This window comes from Haliotis rubra, unplaced genomic scaffold (assembly GCF_003918875.1).
Source record: "Haliotis rubra isolate DU_JTF1 unplaced genomic scaffold, ASM391887v1 Scf9, whole genome shotgun sequence".
Classification (NCBI taxonomy): Eukaryota; Metazoa; Mollusca; class Gastropoda; order Lepetellida; family Haliotidae; genus Haliotis; species Haliotis rubra.
Genome location: NW_025767634.1, coordinates 1,054,292 through 1,076,233, shown reverse-complemented (window position 1 = coordinate 1,076,233; position 21,942 = coordinate 1,054,292). Strand labels below are relative to the sequence as shown.

Here is a 21,942-nt window from a genome sequence, read left to right as displayed (position 1 = left end):
ATTTCAGCAATATCACGGTGGGGGGCACCAGAAAAGGGCTTCACATATTGTAATCATGTTGGGAATCGAACCCGGGTCTTCAGCGTGATGAATGGACACCCTTTGATGAGCCCAACAAGCCTGGGCATGGAGCTGGCAAGTCTTAGCCATTTTCATATCCACTATCACAGGTTTCCGATCTGCTTATTGGACACAATTTCTCAGAGTTATCAGTTGCACCTAAACAACTCCAGTACCCCATTTGGGTGATGAGAAAGACATCAACAGGGCTACATATCCCATGGAACAGGAAAAACTAGGGTTTTGTATGAGATGGCCTGATTACCTTTTACTAAAACTTCCAATCTGAAAGAGCCTGGAGCCCATTCAGGATTCCCTGATGGGATTTATCCCTATATTTAGAGTCCTTTCAAAGTTGGCGTCTCAGGTAAGTTTGCACAGTCAATGGTCATACCATGCATGATCATAGCAAACCTGGGAGCAACAACTGTTAGAGCCACACCAACAATTTAATCATTAATGGGACGGGTGAAACAAACACATTAAGGAGGAACACTATCAATAGGCTGAGATAACTTATTTCATTCTGTTGTTTTGAACATTTCCAGAATTGACCTCAAACCCCGAAATGAACAACAGAACTAAAAAAAAATGAAGGTTCAATTATATAAAAATATATATATACAAGAATGGAAAAAACTAAGGGAGAATGAACAAGAAAATATAACATTAACATTCTCAGCTACAAGTTGGGAACAACACGTGCATGCCGTTTGCTAAACTTAAATCTCATAATGTTTGAAATAAGACAACAAATAACATTGTGAAATCTATTGGCAATTCTCATGCTTTTGAATGAAATAAGTGGTAATCGGACACTGCTGGACTACATCAGCCAGACAAGGGCACTTGCGAGCAAGTAGTTTACCTTTTCGGTGGACTGAAGGAGTTAAAATATGGAGAAAAATAAATAAATATGGAAAAGCAGAGAATGATCATTTGATGAGAAGTATTAAGAAGAAATTGGGTAAAATGGGAACATATCCAAGGGGTAAAAAGAAGAGCAATAGCAATGAAGGGTTTCAAAAACAATGCTTCTTCACACGGATTGGATTTCAACAAGGATGCAAGTTTTACCGATCCTGCTGCGACCGTAAAGTACATGGTATTTTTTTCGTCGTATACGTCTTCCTGACACTATGGCAAACAATGAAGTGATGGCAGTGACTTAACGTATATAACTGGGAAAATGATGTTGTTCTTAATTGATGACGGAATGCTGAGACAAAACTAAAGATGAGAAGCAGCAAATTGACAACAAACCAGGCACGATGAAAGGGGGCGATAAGAAGTAGCCAGGGACAAATAAGCCATGTTCCTTACTCAGGGATTTATCTAGGCTGCTTAATAAATATCTTTGGCACACAAACAGGGGGAAATGGCAATGTTGATTTTTACAGTTTCTTGACTAATTGGCAGTTAAATATTGCATTCAATAAAATTTTGTTAAATGAAGCATCGAAGTCTCGTCCTCTTTGTTTGTGTTACCAGTGAAATACAAAGCTCATCTGTTGTAACTATACAAGTATATTTCCCATTTCAATTTTTTGCCTGCCATTTGCTGTAGGCTTGGGTCCGGTATCATTCTCTAAGTTAGTCTAGATAAATCCCTGTTAATCAAATATAATTTTTACAAACCTGGAGAGGTTATGAATTCTTTGAAGAAAAGTCCTCCTTGGGGTACATATAAGCATTAAAATGTCCATTTTAAAAGCCTCGACAGTTGTAACAATATTTCAATAAAATATTTTACCAAACAAAAACTTCGTTATGTGTGGTGAGACCACCCTACAGGGCCCGTGAGGGGCCCCTACAGCCAAGAGCAGGTAACTCTGGCTGTGTACCTCGTACCTCACTTTTCATGCTGAGCGTGTCAGACAGATGATGGGGGAGGTGGGCGGCCCGTACCCAAGGAGGACTTTTCTTCAAAGAATTCATAACCTCTCAGGTTTGTAAAATTCTTTTTCAGAAGAAGTCCTCCTTGGGGTACATATAAGCATAAGACAGACTCCCAACGATGTTGAGTCGGGAGTGGTATTCTGTCTGCCTAACATACCCCCTAGTTCAGTCGAAGGCACAGCCGAAGCAGCGACAGAGAGAAAGTACACTCACCTAGTCACCTGACGCTGATGTCAATCAGCGTAACAAAGCGGGGAAAAGGAGCCTAGCCGATAGGCTATTGGTGGAATTTATAAAGCGGACCATAAGTCCACCCCAACCATCAAAATGGGAGGAAAGTATGGGGCGAGTCAATATATATCCCTCAGCAACCCAAACCAGCGGCGTGGTGCAGGGATGAACACAGTGACTGTAGCGAGTGATAATCGCTACATACAGTAAAAACCACCACCAATGTGATACCACCACCGATAAAAATTGAGGAATTTATTAACACCTACACCATGAGAAAAGCAAGCGTGATTTCTAAGGCTCATTCGGCTAGAGAATCGCGACACTGCTACTGGTGAGAACTGTCTGGCCAAACCGAACGCGGCTCCCGTGAGTGTTTGTCCAGCTGATAGTGGCGGATGAGCGTGCTCGATTCGGCTCCAGATAGCCGCTGAGCAGATCTCCTCAATGGGCAGTGCGGTATGCTTTGATGTAAGCCACTGCCCTAATAGAATGAGCCTTTAAACCCTGAGGGATGGTTAATCCTTTGTAAGAGTAACTTTCGAACAAATGGCAGAGACAAGCCACCTAGATATGGTCTGCTTGTTGGCGGAAGACCAAGCCTTTGCCACCGCCATAACAACAGAACAGCTGCTTATCTTTCCTGATAGCAGCCGTTAGTTGATATAAACCTTGAGAGTCTTACGGACATCTAAGGCGTGAGCGCGCCCGAAGAGAGGTACGGACGATGGAGGCTGAGTGAAAGCTGGCAGTTCGATAGAGCGCCGTTATATGAAAGCCTGCGACCTTAGGGCCGGTAGGAGTCTGGCAAGCGAATACTGACTCTGTCTTTGTGAAAGACAGTCAGAGCAGGATCGCTGACATCGCATGGATATCACCTACCGCCTGCCAGGCGTTACGCCACAAGAAAGGCAGCCTTCCAACTTAACAGCTGGAGTGAAAGAGGCGACAGATCGTGAAAGAGAGGACGGACATCAATCAAGAGCGATTGACAAGTCCCGCGGGGACTAATCCGCCCGGACAGTCGGACGGATTCTGTCCACGCCTGCTAAAAGCTGTACGAGAGGTGCTGCCCCAAAGAGAGCACCGTCGGCAGGGATATGGAAGGCAGAGATTGCCGTGGAGTAGCCCGGATAGTAGGCGGCTAAACCGGCTTCTAACGAGACTGCAAGAACTCCAGTACTTCAATTACAGTTGAAGAAAGGGATCAAGAATCCCTCTGCCGACACACCAGCAGCGCATAACAGGCCCATCTATCCTCATACTGAGCGTTTTGCCGAATCCCTCCAGCGAAGCCAGAATTGTGTCTGCAACTGGTGCAGGAATTCGCTTCAGCGTGGAGGCGATTCGGACAGAAGCCAGGCCACCCACTGAATCCTGGGATTGGTGCGGCGCTCCGTTCTGGGATAGTAAGTCGGTCGAAGGGTAATAGTACAGGAGGCTGAGCCAGAAACCTGAGTAGTACGGAAACCAGCTTTGAGCCGACCAAAGGGGTGCAAGAGGCACAAGAAGTCGAGCTGGTTGGGTGGCAAGCTGCAAGAGGACTTTGGGAATCAGGGGTAGTGGCGGGGAGCCCACAGAACCCTGTCCGTCCAATCGAGCTGGAAGCGTCTTGGGCGATGGCTCACCGGATCCGGTATCCGAGAGCAAAACACCGGAATCTGGTTCGTCCCCAGATGCAAACAGATCCACCTGGAGCGACCGAACAACTGGGAGATAGCCCGAATATCCCCGATGGAGCATCCACTTTCGTGTGGGGCCAGGATCTGACGAGAGAGTGCATCTGCTCGAGCGTTGTCGCCCTGGGAGATAAACAGGCATTACCGGTATGTCGAACTGGTGGCACCAGAGCAGAAACTGCCATGCCTCCTGCAGAAGAGGCGGAAACCGTGCAGCCCTGCTTCAGGATGTAGGTCATTGCCGTCTGGTTGTCCATCTCGAGGGCGGACCACCGCGGCCTTGAACCTGCTCGAAGTCGTTTGAACACCAACCTGACTGCTCTCAATTCTAGCACATTGATGTGCAGTTGCGCCTCGCTCTGTGACCACAGGCCTGAGACCGACAGAGCCCAGCCGCCCCACCCTGTGGCGTCCGTCTGAATTGAGAGATCTGGCGATGGGATGTCCAAAGGGAGCCCTTGGATAAATTCCCTGCCAGTGTCCACCACCGTAAATGAGGAATTAGCCACCCTGGAGTGTGGAGAATCAGCTTCGTAACCCTGGGTGTGGACCCACATTGAGCTAGAGCCTGCTGAATGGGTGCATCCTCAACAGCTTCGCCAAGCGATGTCCACCGTTGCGCCATGTTGCCTAACAACTGGAGCCAAGTCGAGCTGAGGCCCTGGGGAACTTCGAAATTGTAACACAACTCTCTGGACTTTGGTGGCGGTCGGAGACAGGGAGACTATCCCTGGCGCTGTCTCGAATCTGCGCTCCCAAGAACACCAGATCCTGGGTGGGAACCAGTTCTGATTTCTTGAGGTTGATAATCCAGCCCAACTTGGTGAGAATACTCATCACAGCAAGTGTCGCCTTCGACTCAAGTGAGTGGCAAGCGCCGCGAAGGAGCCAATCGTCTAGATGCGGGTGACAGCACCTGCCCTGTGACCTGGCTACCTGAGCTGGAATTAGCATGAGTTTGGTGAACACCCTTGGCTGTGGAAATGCGAAGGGAGTACCCGAAACTGATAGCACCTCCCGTCGAAGGAAAACCTTAGGTATTTCGGAACTTCGGGAGTGCATAGGGACATGGAAGTCTGCAGCGTCTTTGAGGTCGATTGGCGTGAGCCAATCTCCCTTCTCCACAGGCGAAATCACCCGAGCGCAGTGTTTCCATCTTGAAGGGCCGGTACCTCTAACATGTCGTTCAGACCTTTGAGGTTTAGAATAGGTCTGAACCCTCCGTCCTTTTTGGTGACAAGGAAATAAGTTGAGTAAAACCCAGCATTTCTTGTCCCACAGGAACCACCTCTATGGCTGCCTTGTCCAGCAGCGACTGGACCTCGACGCGAGCACTTCCGCCTTCTCTAGGGCAGCCCGGCACTGGAGTGCAGCGGATCCCGGAGAAGGGGGTGGGTCTCGCTTCCACTGTGGCATGTGGCCTTCCCTGAGTGTGGACAGGACCCAGGGATTGGACGTGACTTTTTCCCATTCCGACAGGAAGAGGGAAAGTCGACCACCCACAGGGATATGTGGCAGGAGACATTGAATACCTGACTTTGGCAGTACTCCGACTGCTTGGTCTGGTACCAACAAGGGCTCGGAGGAATTATAGCTGGGAAGCGGGGCTGACTTCCCCTTCCTCTGAAAAGGCTGGTGGGGCGCCGTGGCTTGCCCTTGCCCCTGCCTCTGCCCTTACCCCTCAGCGACTGCAAGGGCTGAGCCCATTTAACAGATTCCCGCCGGCGGCAGAAGGATATCGCGGAGAGACAACCGGGGGCCTTGGCGAGGCGTGTGAGGCTGTTCCAGCAAGGGCTTAGAGTCCTTGAAGGTTGAGACAGCCTCAGCGGCCTCCCGGACTACTGTAGCTGCCCGGGGAACAGGGTAGAACCCATCGGAATGGCAGCGCCAGCAGCAGAGCCTGTTGCGTGGCAGGCGAATACCTGCGCCCGCGAGGAAAGCCACAGGCGGCGGAGGCCCATCACCGCCCGACATCATTTGGCAAGCCGGCGACCTGATAGAATCGTGGCGCCAGATGTGACTGTACCTCCGTTAATTGCTTAGCCAAGGTGGAGGGAGGCGAATCTTCCTCCACCCACCCACATCCAGTAGTTGCCTCTGCAACCCGAGATGTAAGCGGAATGGATCGTCACTTTGAGGCATTGAACGCGTGCGGTATTGCTCTTCAAAGGATCGATAGGCGGTTAAAAAGCTGTAGCGTTAGTTAAGTGAGCGGCGGAAGCGGCGACCTTGCAGCTGAAGCCATAGAATTACCAGCGAACCCCCAGAGGCGGCGGATGCGTAAACACTGTCGTCAACCACTGGGGGATTGTAGAGGCAAGCCTCCCCATGAGGTACCCGGCGGTCAAGTTCTGGCAAATCGAACCTGGACCTGGTACCACAGAGGAGGGTTGATTACTTCAGACAAGACTGAGGGTAATATCGCGGCCTTGTGTCCCCACCTTGGTGGGAGCAAAAGCCTCCCTGGGGCCGAAACTCCCTGAGGGTCGAGATGCGCCAGTACTGACCACTACCTGGGGCAGGACAGAAGCAATGCGGCTCCCGTACCTGCCTCAGGGGCGCAGCCGAAACCAAAGGCGTACCCAACTCCTCCCGACCCTCATCCTCCTCCATAGCCTCCTCGAATCGATCCTCAATGAGTGAGGTCTCTGTTTCCAGAGAGCTCTGAGGGATCATCGAGGGTCTACAGAGAGGGACAAAGGCTCGAGCAGAGCGGGTTGCCCGGCACACCCGACCCAAGACTTCGAGACTGAGTCGGCGGTGCGTGATGAGGAAGAGCCCGTGCTGGGATTCCTCAATGGTAGACAAAATGATCCAGACACCCGAATGGCCCGGCCAAGCCCGGCATAGCCGGTGGGACCAATTCTTGAAGTAAGCGGCAACTACAGGGACTGCCAAACTACTAACTACTGGACCAGACCCGAGCCAAGGCTCGGGCCGGTATCAGATTACTACAGCGGAGGGTGGCCAGCAAGCGAGGCGAGGCTTCGGGCCGGCGCACCCCGACAGAAACCCCCACACCAGAGCCTAAGCTGAGGTTGGGAGCACTGCCCGCCATAGACCCGACACACACACCCGTACCTGGTCGGACACCAATCTCCTGTCGGAGGCCAGCCATCGCGTCAGCCACGAGAGTGTGGACCGAATCCATCTGCTTCTGCAATATATCAGAAAGTAAATCAATTGTTAGCTGGTTAGAAACAGGGACAGGAGGGGGGGAAGGTGCCTGTGATGTTGAGGGGATGGCAGGTGAAGGAGCCGGAGGCCCCGTACCCTTCGCCCGTTTAGGAGCATCCCCCGAAAGAGAGGAAGCCGAAGCCTTCTTTTTCTTTGTTTTTTTATCTTTGTCTTTAGGCGGCTCCTGACCCCAAATGTCCCCCCCCGCCTGAAGTAAGGACGTGTAGAACATGTAATCAGCACGTCTGGACTTGATGGTGCGGGGGGAGAAAGCCTGACACATAGAACAACCTTGTTGCGTCATGGGCTTCCTCCGCTAAACAGCGTAAGCAAACCAGGTGGCGATCCTGAGGCGACAAACTGCGCTACAGGTGACACACCCTTGGGCTGCAAAAACAGAACCAGCTATGATAATAGCAAGGACTGTCACGATATACATAATATAATATGCACACAACAAAACAGAACAAAATACAAGCGCCGGGCGATATTTTAACTGTTACAGCAAAGCTATTAAATACTAGCGTAAAGCCATAATGGCGAAGCGTAATTGCGTACATAGGTGACAAAGAGCAACATGTGTGGCGTGCGTGCGGCGTCCGCGAAAACACTCAAGCAAAACTTACCTAAAGCCTGAAAAAGGAATTTAGGCAAAGTATAATCTACAAAATGAAATATCAGCCCTTTCACAACCCGACTACAAGGCTTTTTCTAAAGCCAGGAGAAGGAAAGCAAGCGGGACCCAGCGGTCCGCCATCTTGCCTGCGTGGCTGGAGACAGCGAACACGCCCGGTAAAGTTACAACAAATCATGAATGAAAAAAGTCATACAAAGATTCCAGCTAAGCCCGGCGAAAAAAGGAACCATACATACAGGATTTGACTCTATCTCACTCATCCGGCTCTCTTATTAAGTAGCTTCTTGGACCATGCAAGCGACCTACGACCCGGCGACAGCATGAAAAGTGAGTCACGAGGTACACAGCCAGAGTTACCTGCTCTTGGCTGTAGGGGGCCCTCACGGGGCCCTGTAGGAGAATGGTCTCACCACACATAGCGAGTTTTGTTTGGTAAAATATTTTATTGAAATATTATTTACAACTGTCGTAGGCTTTTAAAATGGACATTTTAATGCTTATATGTACCCCAAGGAGGACTTCTTCTGAAAAGAGTAATGGTCCACAAATCTTTCTTAGTACATGGCATCATAAGATTAACTATAGTAATATGAAAGCATGGTCCTTCATTGCTTTTGGGACTATATGTGCATATATACAAATTATACTCTTTTTAAGAGATAGTTGTTATTTTTGTTGGGCTGAAGTACCAGTGTTATCAGGCAAGGTGGCTTGGTCAGAGTTCCTCTCTGCCTTGAACTGCATGTTGCCGAACAGAAGCACAGCAGATACCACTCGGAAAACAGCTGCAACAGAACGGATCAGAAACATTAGAAACTGACTTTGTCATACATTGGTAGACGTCTTACAATTGGCTTGACATGCTCTTACCATTGGCTTACCCATGTTTCTTGTAAATGTTGCTTCAACCGGATGCGGTCTTCATGTCAAAGCAGTAACGGCCCAATTCACACAAAGAGCATATTTGGGACAACTTTAGTTAAAGCATGTATTTTTTTTCTGTTCGTATTTTAAACTAAAATAATCAACATTAAAGTTAACAATGAGCTCAATGAACTCCTCGAATACATCACATAACTTACTTATTATATTACATTAAAACATCACAAGCACACAAATTCTGGAGGTGGCATTTAGAAACAGTGAAGAAAGAGTTGAATTAGGAATTTTATGTTCTTTATACTTTCACAAAGATGTTTGGTACAGATCAAGCAACTGGTTAGTAAATCAACCATTCCTTTATATCAATTCCACTTTCTCTGCCAGCCACCAGATCACAACCTGAAATCCACATTCATTTCTAAATCTGAGTGTTCTGTACAAGCCCACCTGACTGGTCCTCTGCGTTGATGCCCATAATGGTCATGGCTTCAACGGTGCTGCGGAACTCCAGGACGTCATCAATGCCGCCGACAGGCATGTGGCCATTAGTGAGGTATCTGTAGTTCCTGATGTCCTCCAGCAGAAACTCCTCTGTGGATACAATGAGCTTGAGTAAAAACATACAACCTTGTGTACAAGTTTCTGACCAATATAAGCAAGAATCCTCAGGTGACAAATTCCCCTGGCTTGACATAGTCAAGGGAACAAATCAGGTCCTACAAGAGTGATCTGCAAAACTCAATGGCAGTATTCCTGCCTGATCTGTCCATATACAAGAGCAGTTACTGACTTATCAAAACAATATCATGGAAATGGATTTAGTTTCAGATTCTGCTGAGCAGAGAGCTGTTATAAGGTAATGTCAAGCACTGACAAAATTAATTTGTTTTACTCGTGATTGTTCTGAATGTTTTGAACCCTTATGTATGAACACTATCGTGACAATTATGACAACTCAGCATAAGGCAGAACTGACTTGACAATTACTTCAGCAGGAAGTAAATATTTAAAATAAAAGGTATTTTTACATTTAAAACTCAAATGTTTTGTCATATTAAACCAAATACATGAAATAAACTTTAATTTCTAAAAAAGCTTTACTGTATCTAGCAAACAAAGATCTCCATATTTTAAGTGCATCTTGACCTACTTTGGCGGGAAGCTCAACACTGAGTTTAAGTCAACATGTCTACCCTCTGTCCTCATTATAAAGTTGTCCTAACTTAGACACTAGCACATAAACTGCTTAATCTAGTCAAAGTAATATTCAAATACATAATGAACCATGCTTACTGACTTCATTATGTTTCAATTAATTTGATTGTCTGCATGCTTAAATTATTGCCTTATAATGAGGCTATTTAGCATATCATCATCAGACAATGAACATCTACATACATACAAAACGTCAAGGAAACTGAAATTCAGAATCTATTGAATATATGTATTTAACCACTTTGAGGATCTAGTTTGGAATAAAGAAAAGGTGAGATAATATGCTGGAAATCCCTTGCACAAATTTAATGTAGGGAACTTAGTTCTTGGACCGGCTGCTAAGAACACCTTCAATGAAAGTTAGTCATCTCGGGCATATAAATGAGGACACACGCAACATGGTTTCAACAGAATATAGACAGCAGAGTGGACTGACAACTCAAAGGGATATTCGATGTCCTGTTTGAACCCAAGGTCCAACATAACTCTCTGAACAATGAAGGGCATGCACATATTGATCCATGCCTGTACATGATTCAGACACAACAGAAACTGCTTAGATCAATACATCTATCAACTTTACAGGACTTGTAGTATGGCAATGAAAATGCATAAAGTCTTGGCAAATAAAAATCTCAAGGTCTTAGAGATCTCCAGCTAAGCTGCAGATTGATATGAGTGGATAATGGTTAAGACACGCCTATGGAAACACTGACTTCAGAAACATAGGCCATAGAAAGAAACAATTACCTAGCTATCTGAATCACTGTGTCAGTGTAAAACAAAAACCAGACCAAACACATATTATTGTTTAACACTTATTTCACTCATAGTGGTACCCCAGTCTCAGGACAGGAATACAGGCTTTGTTGCATTTCATTCAAAATAACCATTGTACAGGTAAGAAATTAACAAGACGTACAATAATTACACCAATAATTACCATAACATCATTGACGGTGTCATGTGTCGACACCAGTCTCAACTACAGTTCATAAAGGGGAAATTACCCATAAGGCTAAAAGTACTGAAGTTGGCAGCTATTTTACAAACTGTGCTGGACTGGTGTTAAAATTGAGTTAAAGTTAAACGTCAGGTTGAGATAGTCAAGTTCAAGGTCACAAGATTTCACTGTAATAGACTGACCAGATGTGTACCATTTTCCATAAAACATCTCCAACTACTTACTCCTCTGTTGAGGCGTGGCTGCATTGAGGTACTGATAGAACATATGGAAGCTCCTCTCATTCTCAGCTTGTCGCACAGATCTCGACTTTTCCAGCAGGTCTTACATTGGTTAAGGTTTAACAATTGGAAAAATTGAGTCTATCAACTGTAAAAAGCCATGGTCGATGTTAGAAATCAAGGTCCATGGCCTCGTTCCACAAAGCAATCTTAGGATTGTCTCTGTCGTGAATACTTATGACCATCATAGCACTAATATGACATTGTGGAACAGGGTCCAGCGGTCCTAGAATTTTGTTCAATAGTATTATAATCTGGGGACCCATTAAATGTTGACAGGCAACTCAGTCAAATCCTGATGAGTCGAATCGCTGGGGACCAAGTAATAAATTCGACTTATCGATGTATTCGAGACATAGGTATGTCAATGAGGGTAGAAAAAAAGATGACCCAGTCCTAATTCCTCCACCTAAGCATTTGTTTATCTAATGATTTCCCTATCACTCATAGGGGCACCTTATCAGTTCCAGTCTGATTAGCACAGATAGTGATTTCCGTAAAATCACTAACTGCCTTTTGAACTCACCCGTCAATGGCGAAAGGTGTGAGCCGCGCTGGTTCGTTAATTGGATCAGTTTGCTACACCAATCAACTTCTCATTGACTGACTTCGGCTTATGTATACAAGATTGCTGTTGTTTGAATCTCATGGGACCAAATTTCCTTCTCGAGTCATCGTGTGTATTTATGAGACGAATTCGTGTAACCGGTATTCAAATGATGACAACTATAACAGGGAATGGTCGGGACCGACAGGTACTTCGAGTTATGCATAATATTCCAGACACCGGCATTCGACTCATCGGGATTTGACTGTATTTGGCTTTGGTTGGTTTGTTGTTTTATGCTGCACTCAGCAATATTCCAGCTATATGGCGGCAGTCTATGATTAATCAAGTCTGGACCAGACAATCAAGTGATCAACAGCATGCGCATCAATCTACTCAATTGGGATACCCCCCGATCCTGTTAGTCGCCTCTTAGGACAAGCATGGGTTACTGAAGACCAAATCTACCCCAGGTCTTCACAGGACATTAGGCTTTAGACTAAGATCCCTTGACTTTCAGCCTCAATTGCTGAACCAGTTGGCACATCCAGTTTGGACAGTCAGGTCCTTCCATTCCTTAGGATTTGGGGTTAGATGCCTTGTATCTAGCCACAAGGTTATGAACCCAGTACCCAAGTGTATGGTAGGACCCTGGTACCCCAGCTTGAACTTAAGGTCCACTATACCCAAGTTCACCTATAACATATTAATGGACTCTGGTATTCTGAACACAGCGCAACTCCATCAGCTTGTTCACATGAAAGGATACATGTTTCAATGTTGGCACCGGATATGTAACCAGATGAATCAAAGTTGATTCTGATGAATTTGCCCTGAAACAGGATCAAAGATGTCATTAAATATCTGCAGCTCTCACCTGTTTGATCACTCAAAGAGGAATTATAAAATCGTTTTTCTTGGAAATTTACAAAATATCATTTGTTTGGAGCTGACATCTTCTTAAATTTTTCAGAGGACTAATACCACCTTGTTGAAATATCCAAAGGGCTCTACAGTCACAAAGCTACATGATGACAGAAAAAGATATTGCTTGCTATGCTTTGGCAGTTTAGCATTTTTATATATAGAAAAGTACTTGCTCAAATGCCAATTTTGTGGCATGGGGAACATTTCTTACATTGATAACAGCAACAAACTTTTAAATATAATTAGTAATTACATTCTACACTGAACTTACAAATCGAGAAGAGTTGTCGTTCTTGATGGTCTTGGCATTGCCGAAAGCCTCAAGGATGGGGTTGGCCTGCAGCAGCTGGTTCTCCAGTTCCCCCTGTAACGATGCATACTAACATGTGATACAGGAAGGAGAAGGGGCACCTGTGATGGTGAGGTGAGGTGAGGTGAGGTGAGGTGAGGAATGGATGGGGCAGCCAATGTACACTACACAGTACTTACATGACATGTTGCATTTAGAATTTAAGTTTATTTAACATTTACCTTTCTTCAAATACGATCATTTTTCTCTTGGAATGAAGGTTGAGAAAAAGATTTTAAGGAATATGGGACCAATGCACCCAAATGAGAGGTCATTTTTTAAATTTATTTTAAAACTCAAAAGAGACCCCAGTAAATGCAATTTGGAGCAATGTTATTTACTGGACAGCTGGCTGCTCCTGGTACATACAATGGGAAATGTAGTGAATTGGTTACGGTGACAATGAGGTGGTCTAATAACTAAAACAATGAATGGAAATGGTTGCATATGATGGTGGAATGACGAACACACAGTAATCAGACAATGAGCAATGACAGCTATGTGAACTGATCAATTTATGATGCAATAATGTCACATGTACAAATATTTTGCAAAGGGTTAAATCATCACTGATAAAAAAAATTCAACTATGAAAAATGAACCATAGTGTTTCCAGATTAGTCATGTAGAATATACCTTGAAGAAAAACCATGAAATAAAATACTGTTTCTAAATACCACAGCTTAATGCACCTGACCATACTAATGCAATGGGACAACAATGAATTCACATGCATGAGATGAAGCAAGATGATACATGCAACAACTTCAAGACAATGACAAAGATGAAATAAACCAAGTAAAACAGGATGACAGACTCTGACATACTGGGCTGCATCAACACTGGAATCCATCTACTGTCAATCATATGGAATTGATGACAGAAGTAAATAATGTTTATTACTCATTGAATCAGGTTTTGAGTGACTTTTTTTTCATTTTCAGACTTGGATATCTCCACAGTCCATAATATTTCAATTTTCTAAAAAACAGCAAAAAACTTTCAATAAGCTCTATATGAAAGTTGGAACTAAACTTTTCTGGCCATAAGTAAAACTTTTGTAAAAAGTTAGTAAATGCATAACTAAAGTCATCTATGTTGTTACAGTATTAACACTAAAATAAACAAATGAAACATATCAGCTTGATGCTGTTCAGTGTCAGAGGTAACAACCAAAAAATGGTCGATGCATGTATGATACAATGAAAAGGTGGTATGAAATCTTGAACATGATTCAATCTCAAAAGAACAAATTCACGATATTCTAACTAATAAAATCATTCTTCTTTTCTTTGAAAGCAAAGCCTATTTAAGGGTAGATCTACTCTACTTCCATACAGGAGTAAACAATCAACAGAGCATTTACATAACATGACAACCTTAGGTCATTAACAAGATATTTCTGTAACTGCAAACAGTTTATTCTCTGAAAACACTCCAAAAGGGTGAAATGAGATAATATTAGGTTAGTCTTACATATTGAAATACACCATCGATTACATATACAACAGCACACTTTGCATATAATATGTTAAGTGCTGGAGTAAAATAGCAAACAAAATGTTTTTAAGAAGCATTAATTCAAAATCACAACAAGAAAATTAATTAAATTGTTTTTTTTTTTTCTTTTTATAATAAAAAAATCCATAAAAATGTTTGAACTGTAAATGGTTTTGATTCACAGAGACCTCAAAAAAAAAAATTACCTTAATTTTCAGTGAGGTGCAATCTACTTAAGAACTTATCTATGTAAACATTGCCAGTCGTAAGATACAGAAGCAAACACTGTACATAAGGAAAAACATAAGTCACACAAAAAGAGGTTTTAGGGATAAGTGCAAATCTCCAAGCTTAATCTTTTTAAAACTTAATGAACTAAAACACACACAGCTGGTCCTCTGGCAGTCCGTTACTTACACAGAACAAAGCCAAATGGGAGACCTTTAAATAATCAGGAAATAATCACAACATGGTAACTGGATCAAATTCTGCAAAATAATGTTTCTATTACATCTATCTGCGGCGAATCAATACCATGATGAGTAATACCTATAGCAACTAATGAGCCTCAGTCTAAGCTGCAATGATAACCCATGGAAAAAGAAACTCTCTCCATCATGGGGAGTATACTAACAATTCAAATCACAAAACACACTGGCTGAAAGATATATATCATCCATTAGCTGCCACAACTTCGGCCTCAAACCGTATAACATTCCCTTCAGACACAAGCCAAATGGGTGTAATATCTAAAATGATAATAACCACATACTATCAATCTCAATATTTGTGACAATTTCTTTTCAATTCATTTGAAGTGCTTTGCAAGATTTTAACAGCGTGAGAAATCTTTTAACATGATTTTCAATCACCATGAATTTTAAATCTTGATTTATGTTCATTCAGGGCCCAAATGATTGATGAATATTACAATTGAATAATGCATTTTCTCCTATCTTGCAGCCAGTGGCTTAAGCCCATGTGGAGAGAGTTGGGATATGCATCAACAGGAGGGTACTTACAAGGTTGAACTCTTTGTTCTAGGTGGCCCACAACAGAAAACAGAGTAACATGATCATCATCTGCTTATGTCATGCATCCTACCATGCTTGTCTACCTTCTACCACAACTAGATAAAGCAGAACTAGAACCAGTAAACGATTCTCTCATCTACATCTATCTTTACAACAATTACTGTTTGTGAGATACAAGTTACTTCTGCGCAGTGATCTAGCTATGTAGAGCAATGTTGATAGATGGGTACTTTAACGTAACTCAAAGGCAATTGTTGTTAAATGGCACAATATATATCCAGTTGGTTACAAAAACTGCACAACGTGCTTACATGAAATTTAATTTTTTTTGAGAACGATAAACTGTGAAAAGTGACAGGCGATTAATGGCAAAACCGCCAACATTGTGAGAAGTGTCAAAATTCAAAATGGCCGACTTGGCAACATGGAGGCATGTATTTGCATCAAGCAGGATTTCTAGCCAAAAGCTAGATTCACAAACAGATTGGAAGCTTTTAGAATCCCATGCCATTAAGAGCAAGAACTGGTCTCCATAGTGAAGACTTGCATAAACGTCAACATTCCGAAAGTCTTCCGGACCTTGAGGATGCACATTCGGTGGAAGGGTGACTGACAGGTTATTTCAATTAAACCATATTTATAACATTTCAGTTAACAGTTGGGGGGTAAAATGTAATTAAACATAAACTCAGACACAATATGTCTTTTTCGGAATGACATGAAACTCGAATGAATTCTAGACATCAGGTTCCCTTCCAGTATGAAATATTTACCAGAGACATTTGGATGGCATTCAACATCATATTCAGATTGTAAACATTTTTCTTATTAAAAGCTCATCCAAATTCTCATAATAGCATGCATTTAGGCAGTGTGCCAATGTAGTTAAAATTAGGTTGTTTAATTATCACAAATTCTCATGATTATGGTTTATCAACAGCATTCAGTGTTACTACTGAACTCTCAACATCAGCTTTGAGCAACATGCCTCATTAAATTGTCTGATTAAGTACATGCCTGACATCAATCAGTATTAGGTCACATGCCCTGTATATCATGCTCTCAGATTAATATGTTCTGGGGTATCCATGCTGTATCAGCAGCTGGGTACTGTCAGAATATTATTGTCAGTGTCAATTCATCACTCTGCATCTCAACACAAGTTACTGCTGACAGTTATTGTACTTCATTAAAAGTATTCCTTTAGACATGCATCCAAGGAAATAATGTTAACACTAATTACTGAAATAATATATTGAAGAACATCTATTTTTGTATGGGTGTAAACAATTCTTAGATTTCATTTTGTTTGTTTCTGAGTTTCTTTGTTGTTTAATGCCGCACTTGGCAATATTCCAGCTACATGGCAGCGGGCTGTAAATAATTATGTCTGGACCAGACAATCTTGTGATCAACAGCATGAGTATAGATCTACGCAACTGGGATACAATATTTGTCAACCATGTAAGGAGACCGGTCCCGTTAGTTCGCCTTACGACAAGCATGGGTTGCTGAAAACCAATTCTAACCAGGATCTTCACAGGTCGTCAGATTTTAGGTTGCTTCAAATTGACAACATGGAACAGCACCACCATATACCACAAGATAGGGTTCCAAATCAACAGACGTTTGTGGGTTCGAGATAAGTGATAACCAGTATAAGACTGGTGACATTTCCTTTAATATTACAATTTCACTGTTTGGTGTATGGCATTTCTGTAGCCGATTTAGGAAGTAGTAAAATTAAGAATAGATTTGTAACCATTTCAGGGGGTGTTACAACCAAACTAGTTAGTGGATATACAATATATTTTAATTTATCTTCTAATTATAACACAGTCCCATACCCAACATGTATACAGTCTGTACAATACGTCATGTCTGACACATACACGTTCCTGTCCATCTATCATAGAACACTTAATTATTCATAGGGACTTTCAGTTCAAAATCTGCTTTACAATCAAGATAAGATAATAAAATTCCCAATGTTCAGATCCATATTCACTTTACACTAATCCATGAGACATTTTCGAACAGGGACAATCCAAATGTTTTGTTTTTAAACTTACTCAAATATTGGAAAGTATAATTATTGGTTAAACATTTGACCTCTATGAAATAATATCTTAACCAAGATCGTAGAATCCTTTTTTGATCAAGCAAAGCATATAATAATTGTAGCAGAAAGATCCCTCTTGGCAGACAGCAACACATTATTCACAAAAGCTGAACCCTTTTCATGACAACTTGATCTGTTAGTCAAACCAATTCCTGTACATATCCTGTATACATACAAGACTTTGATTCTCCAAGCACCCCGAACACTACAGCTATCACTGTCCATGTTAAAGTATGACTTGAGAGTTCAGATATCCTAGTGCAACATAACTTGGAATGAGGCCTAAGCTATTACCAACAAATGATAACAGAGGGCCAACAAAGAATTGTCACAACTATTCACTGCTTCAACTTAAAACTCTTACATCAGACCACAAACATAAGGTATATGAATTAACAAGTAAACTATATATTCCAGTGCCTTTCTAAATTCAAACTTGCTACAAAGCTACTATGATTATTAAGGACCAACCATTTCGTGTACAAACAATGGCAACTAAAACATGCAATATAAGCAATACCCATGCAGACAACATGCAAAGAGTAACATAAAGGAAGGACAAGCCATCAATCCAATACCAGCGCTAAGGGGCGCCATTCTGCAGCCATGCATAAAGTCTTACCGGCACATGTAGGTTGGACACGGAGCTCCTTTGGGTGCGGTTAGATGCAGCAACATAGGCCAAATACTGGATCACTTTCTTTGTGTTTTCAGTTTTACCAGCTCCTGATTCACCACTGAAAGAGAGTGAGTGAGTGAGTTTAGTTTTACGCCGCTTTTAGCAATATTCCAGCCATATCAGGTGACATTGAAAGAGTACAATCTCAAGTTCACATCATATGACCCTCTCATCTAAATATATGAACTGTGTGTTCAAATGAACAAGAGTCATGTTCTGTTTGATTGCCATTTTAGAACTTGATGAATAATAAGAAAGGTAACATACTTTATGGATGACAACCTCTGTATTATATCATGATGCAATGTTTGAGTATTGGTTCTTATACCATTGTCAAGCAAGAAGCTATACTGAAACATCGCACCATTATATAATAAAGAAGTTGTCATCCATACAGTATCTTATCTTTCTTGAGAGTGATGTTGGAACCTGGTTCTTGGGGTTTGATTTTATCAAGAATGAGATATGATACCCGAGCTGGTATCTCAGACATGGATATGACAAATCAGAGGCTGATTGTGTGAATGTCAACTCAACATGAGCTCAAATAGAACTCAACATCTCACACACTTCTGTCGTGGCTTACGTATAGGATAAAGCATGACCCTCGGGCATAACAAAGAAGTAAGGATGTTTTCCCGAGGGAATGCCGAGGGTCATGCTTTATTCAACTTATAAACCGACCGAAGATATACTTTAGATATAATTTCAATATTTGGTATTTACTGCTGAAAGCAACTGGGATGAGACTGGCAGCCGACTCCTCGACTTGCACGCGCAATACACGTGCTCTGCACGCGCTACCCGTGCCCTGCATGTGCGCTGCCCGCACTACCCGTCTTGGGAGGAACACACTGTCCATGCCGACAAACAATCTCATTTTTCACAGCGATCCTTCGTAGTCTAGTGGATAAAACAGCCAAGCTTGTAAGCGAAGGGTTGCGGGTTCGATACCGGGTGTCGGCGCTACATGTTGGAAGTTTTCAATGAAGTCATATTTTACGATCACATTCAGTGAAGACAAAGTCGTATCAATCTTCAAAACAAGTAATAATTCAAAGTCAAGGGCTATTCCTCAGAAAATCCCCGGGCAGAGGGACGATATTGAAGTAATGCCCCCTAATCGACGGGGCATCGGGATATGACAAGAAATACTGCCTCGCTAGAACAATAGAGTGACGTCACTGGAGGTTTATAAGTGGTGTGTCTACTGGTTCTGTGCAGGCAAAGGTCACTGATGTCAATATAAGCAAGTTTGTGGCAGCAATATTCCAGGAGCTGCATGCAGGTCTGGATCAGGCAAACCCGTGACTAAATGCATGAGAAACATTTCACTCCATTCAGAGTCATGGTGTACTCAAGGAACATAATTTGAACAATGTTTCCCCCAAAAGTTCAAAAATTCAATCAAATATCTACAATATAATACCGGTAAGTCCTTGCTGATGCAAATAATTATCAACAATTAATTATCATAATAAAAGCACAAATAATTCAGACACTCATTTTCCTCATAAGCTACACATATCCTTGTAATTAAGTAATTCATCAAATGGTAATCTATTCCCTTAAAGGAAGCTGATCTCCCTGATTACAGGAATTATTTATGCACTGGTCACAGTGCATTTCCTTCAGAGACCTGTATATTTTCTTTAGTCTGAAACCCTGCTACAAAACATGACAAGAATCCAGGACAGGCATAGGCTTTCCCAGTGCTAACATACACCTTATCTTGGATTTCACTGATAAATTCTTATTTCTGGCAAAATTTCTTTCAAGCATTAGAAAGAAGATGGTGGAAACCACTGGCTGGTGCAGCTAAAAATATGGCTTTCATTTCCCTCCACTTATCTGTGTTAGATAACCTAAAATAGTTCTTCCACATTACTCAAAATATTTCCATACCCCTCTGTTTATAGCAGATACCATCTGGAATTAGAGGACTTCTGCTATTATATACATATATATTTGTTGAATACACAACACTAGGCCTGGATTCAAGTGTGTGGTTGAATGTTTATCAGAACAGCTCTACACCTCACATTAATCTTTGGGAAGATAACTCATGAAATGTCGGGACTATCACTGTAGTTGTGCTGCTATCGCTTTGATATAATTGACATTTGTTTCCTGTCAACAATAATCATCAAATTTACACAATCTAAGGCGTAACATATTTTTTTAATGTCTTTTCCAACCTTTTCTGATGTTTTATATGTATAACAGGTACACTAAACACCAAATTTCACGCATATATAAAGTATATATTTTAAAGGTTATTATCCCTATTTCAGTGCTTGAATCTACACCATCAAAGTCAGGCTCCATCCAACTTACGTGCAGAGAATAGACTGGTCCTCCCGATCTGAAAATCAATGAAATATATCATTAGATAGACATACATTAGAAGTCACTTATAAAATGCTCAAAAAAACTTTCAATATATCACAAACTTAATTGAACAAAATTTAATTAGCAAACCAAACTGAAATGTTGTTTGAATGGCTTCAGTGAGAACTTGGGCCAGATCTGTTTTGATTTTGAATGCAAGTACCGTTGAGGTATTATATATCACAATTGCATTGTTTATTGAAGCATGGCATTATTGGTTGTGGTCTGTTAGCTTGACTATTCACAGGTATCCCTTTACTGAGCTATGTGGGTGGTAACAGGCTAGGGCGATCAGTATCACCCTCTATACAGCAATATTTCATGGACTGAGAACATGTTGAAAGTCCAACAGGATTAATGGTAACCTTTGACACTTCAGTAAACTTGTTTCCCTTGGTCAAAAGAATATTGATTTTACTCCTAAAGGTGTGACTTCTTTGATGGGCATTTTATAAATTGAGGTGATGAATAATGATGATAATTTTATGGATATACTTCTATACTATATAACTTCTTTATTCTGTGAAAGGCGACGTTTCGACATAGATGTTAATGTCGTTGTCATCATCACTTGCTTGAGGACATTGTTATGCTATGTTAAAACGTCGCCTTTCACAGAATTAAGAAGTTGCATATATGTCCATAAAATTATCATCATTCTTCACCTAAAGTGTGGTCATAAAAACAATGATTCCAGTAGCATGTTTTTGTTTTATTCATTCTGAGTTTAGGTTTTGTTTATCTTCAATTATATTACATATTAACCACATAGGTGCTAAAATCACTTTCTTACAAGACATGACTGACACATGCTGCACAATCTGATAATGCATATCCTGTTATGCAGCCATATATCTGTTTACTCGGTGTCAACAGTCCTACTCTGCTGCTGTATAGAGGGTGGCCTGATCAAACAGGGTGTACTCACTCAACCCAGGACTGGGTGTGACGCTGACACTGTCACAAGTCTTAGCTGGATTTATCTCTCTCCTCTCCAGATATCCCGTCTCAGACCTCTATACTACAAACTGTCTTCACAACCCAGAACACCCTCAACAGTATAAAACCACTAGCAAACTCTCCCAACTCAAAACATAAATATGCTTCTGATTTCTATTAAGTTCTACATAATGAGGCTAATAATTCATCGTAATATGTGGGTGGGTGGGTGAGTGAGTGAAGTTTATGCCGCTTTTAGCAAGATTCCAGCAATATCACGGCTCATAAAATGTAATCCACAGGTGTGACAATGAACCTAAACCAAATACTACAGATTACCTTGTTATGCAATGATGGCTGCTATTTTCCATAATATTTCAATGACACAATCAATCTCTCATAAAGTTATTAAATTCAGATATATTTTAT

The 21,942-nt window shown here is 42.0% G+C and overlaps 1 protein-coding gene across 1 annotated transcript in view; it reads right to left on the bottom strand.

Annotated features, from left to right (window-relative positions):
• The window catches only part of LOC124263885 (myosin-10-like), a 73,206-nt gene that overhangs the window by 24,628 nt on the left and 26,636 nt on the right, over window positions 1-21,942 (bottom strand). The window contains 12 exon segments of the mRNA XM_046698612.1: window positions 3,252-3,355; window positions 4,015-4,155; window positions 6,311-6,533; window positions 6,790-7,320; window positions 8,365-8,468; window positions 9,013-9,156; window positions 10,969-11,067; window positions 12,342-12,405; window positions 12,771-12,863; window positions 15,371-15,388; window positions 18,127-18,241; window positions 20,521-20,548. Coding sequence (XP_046554568.1) covers window positions 3,252-3,355; window positions 4,015-4,155; window positions 6,311-6,533; window positions 6,790-7,320; window positions 8,365-8,468; window positions 9,013-9,156; window positions 10,969-11,067; window positions 12,342-12,405; window positions 12,771-12,863; window positions 15,371-15,388; window positions 18,127-18,241; window positions 20,521-20,548 — 1,664 coding nt within the window.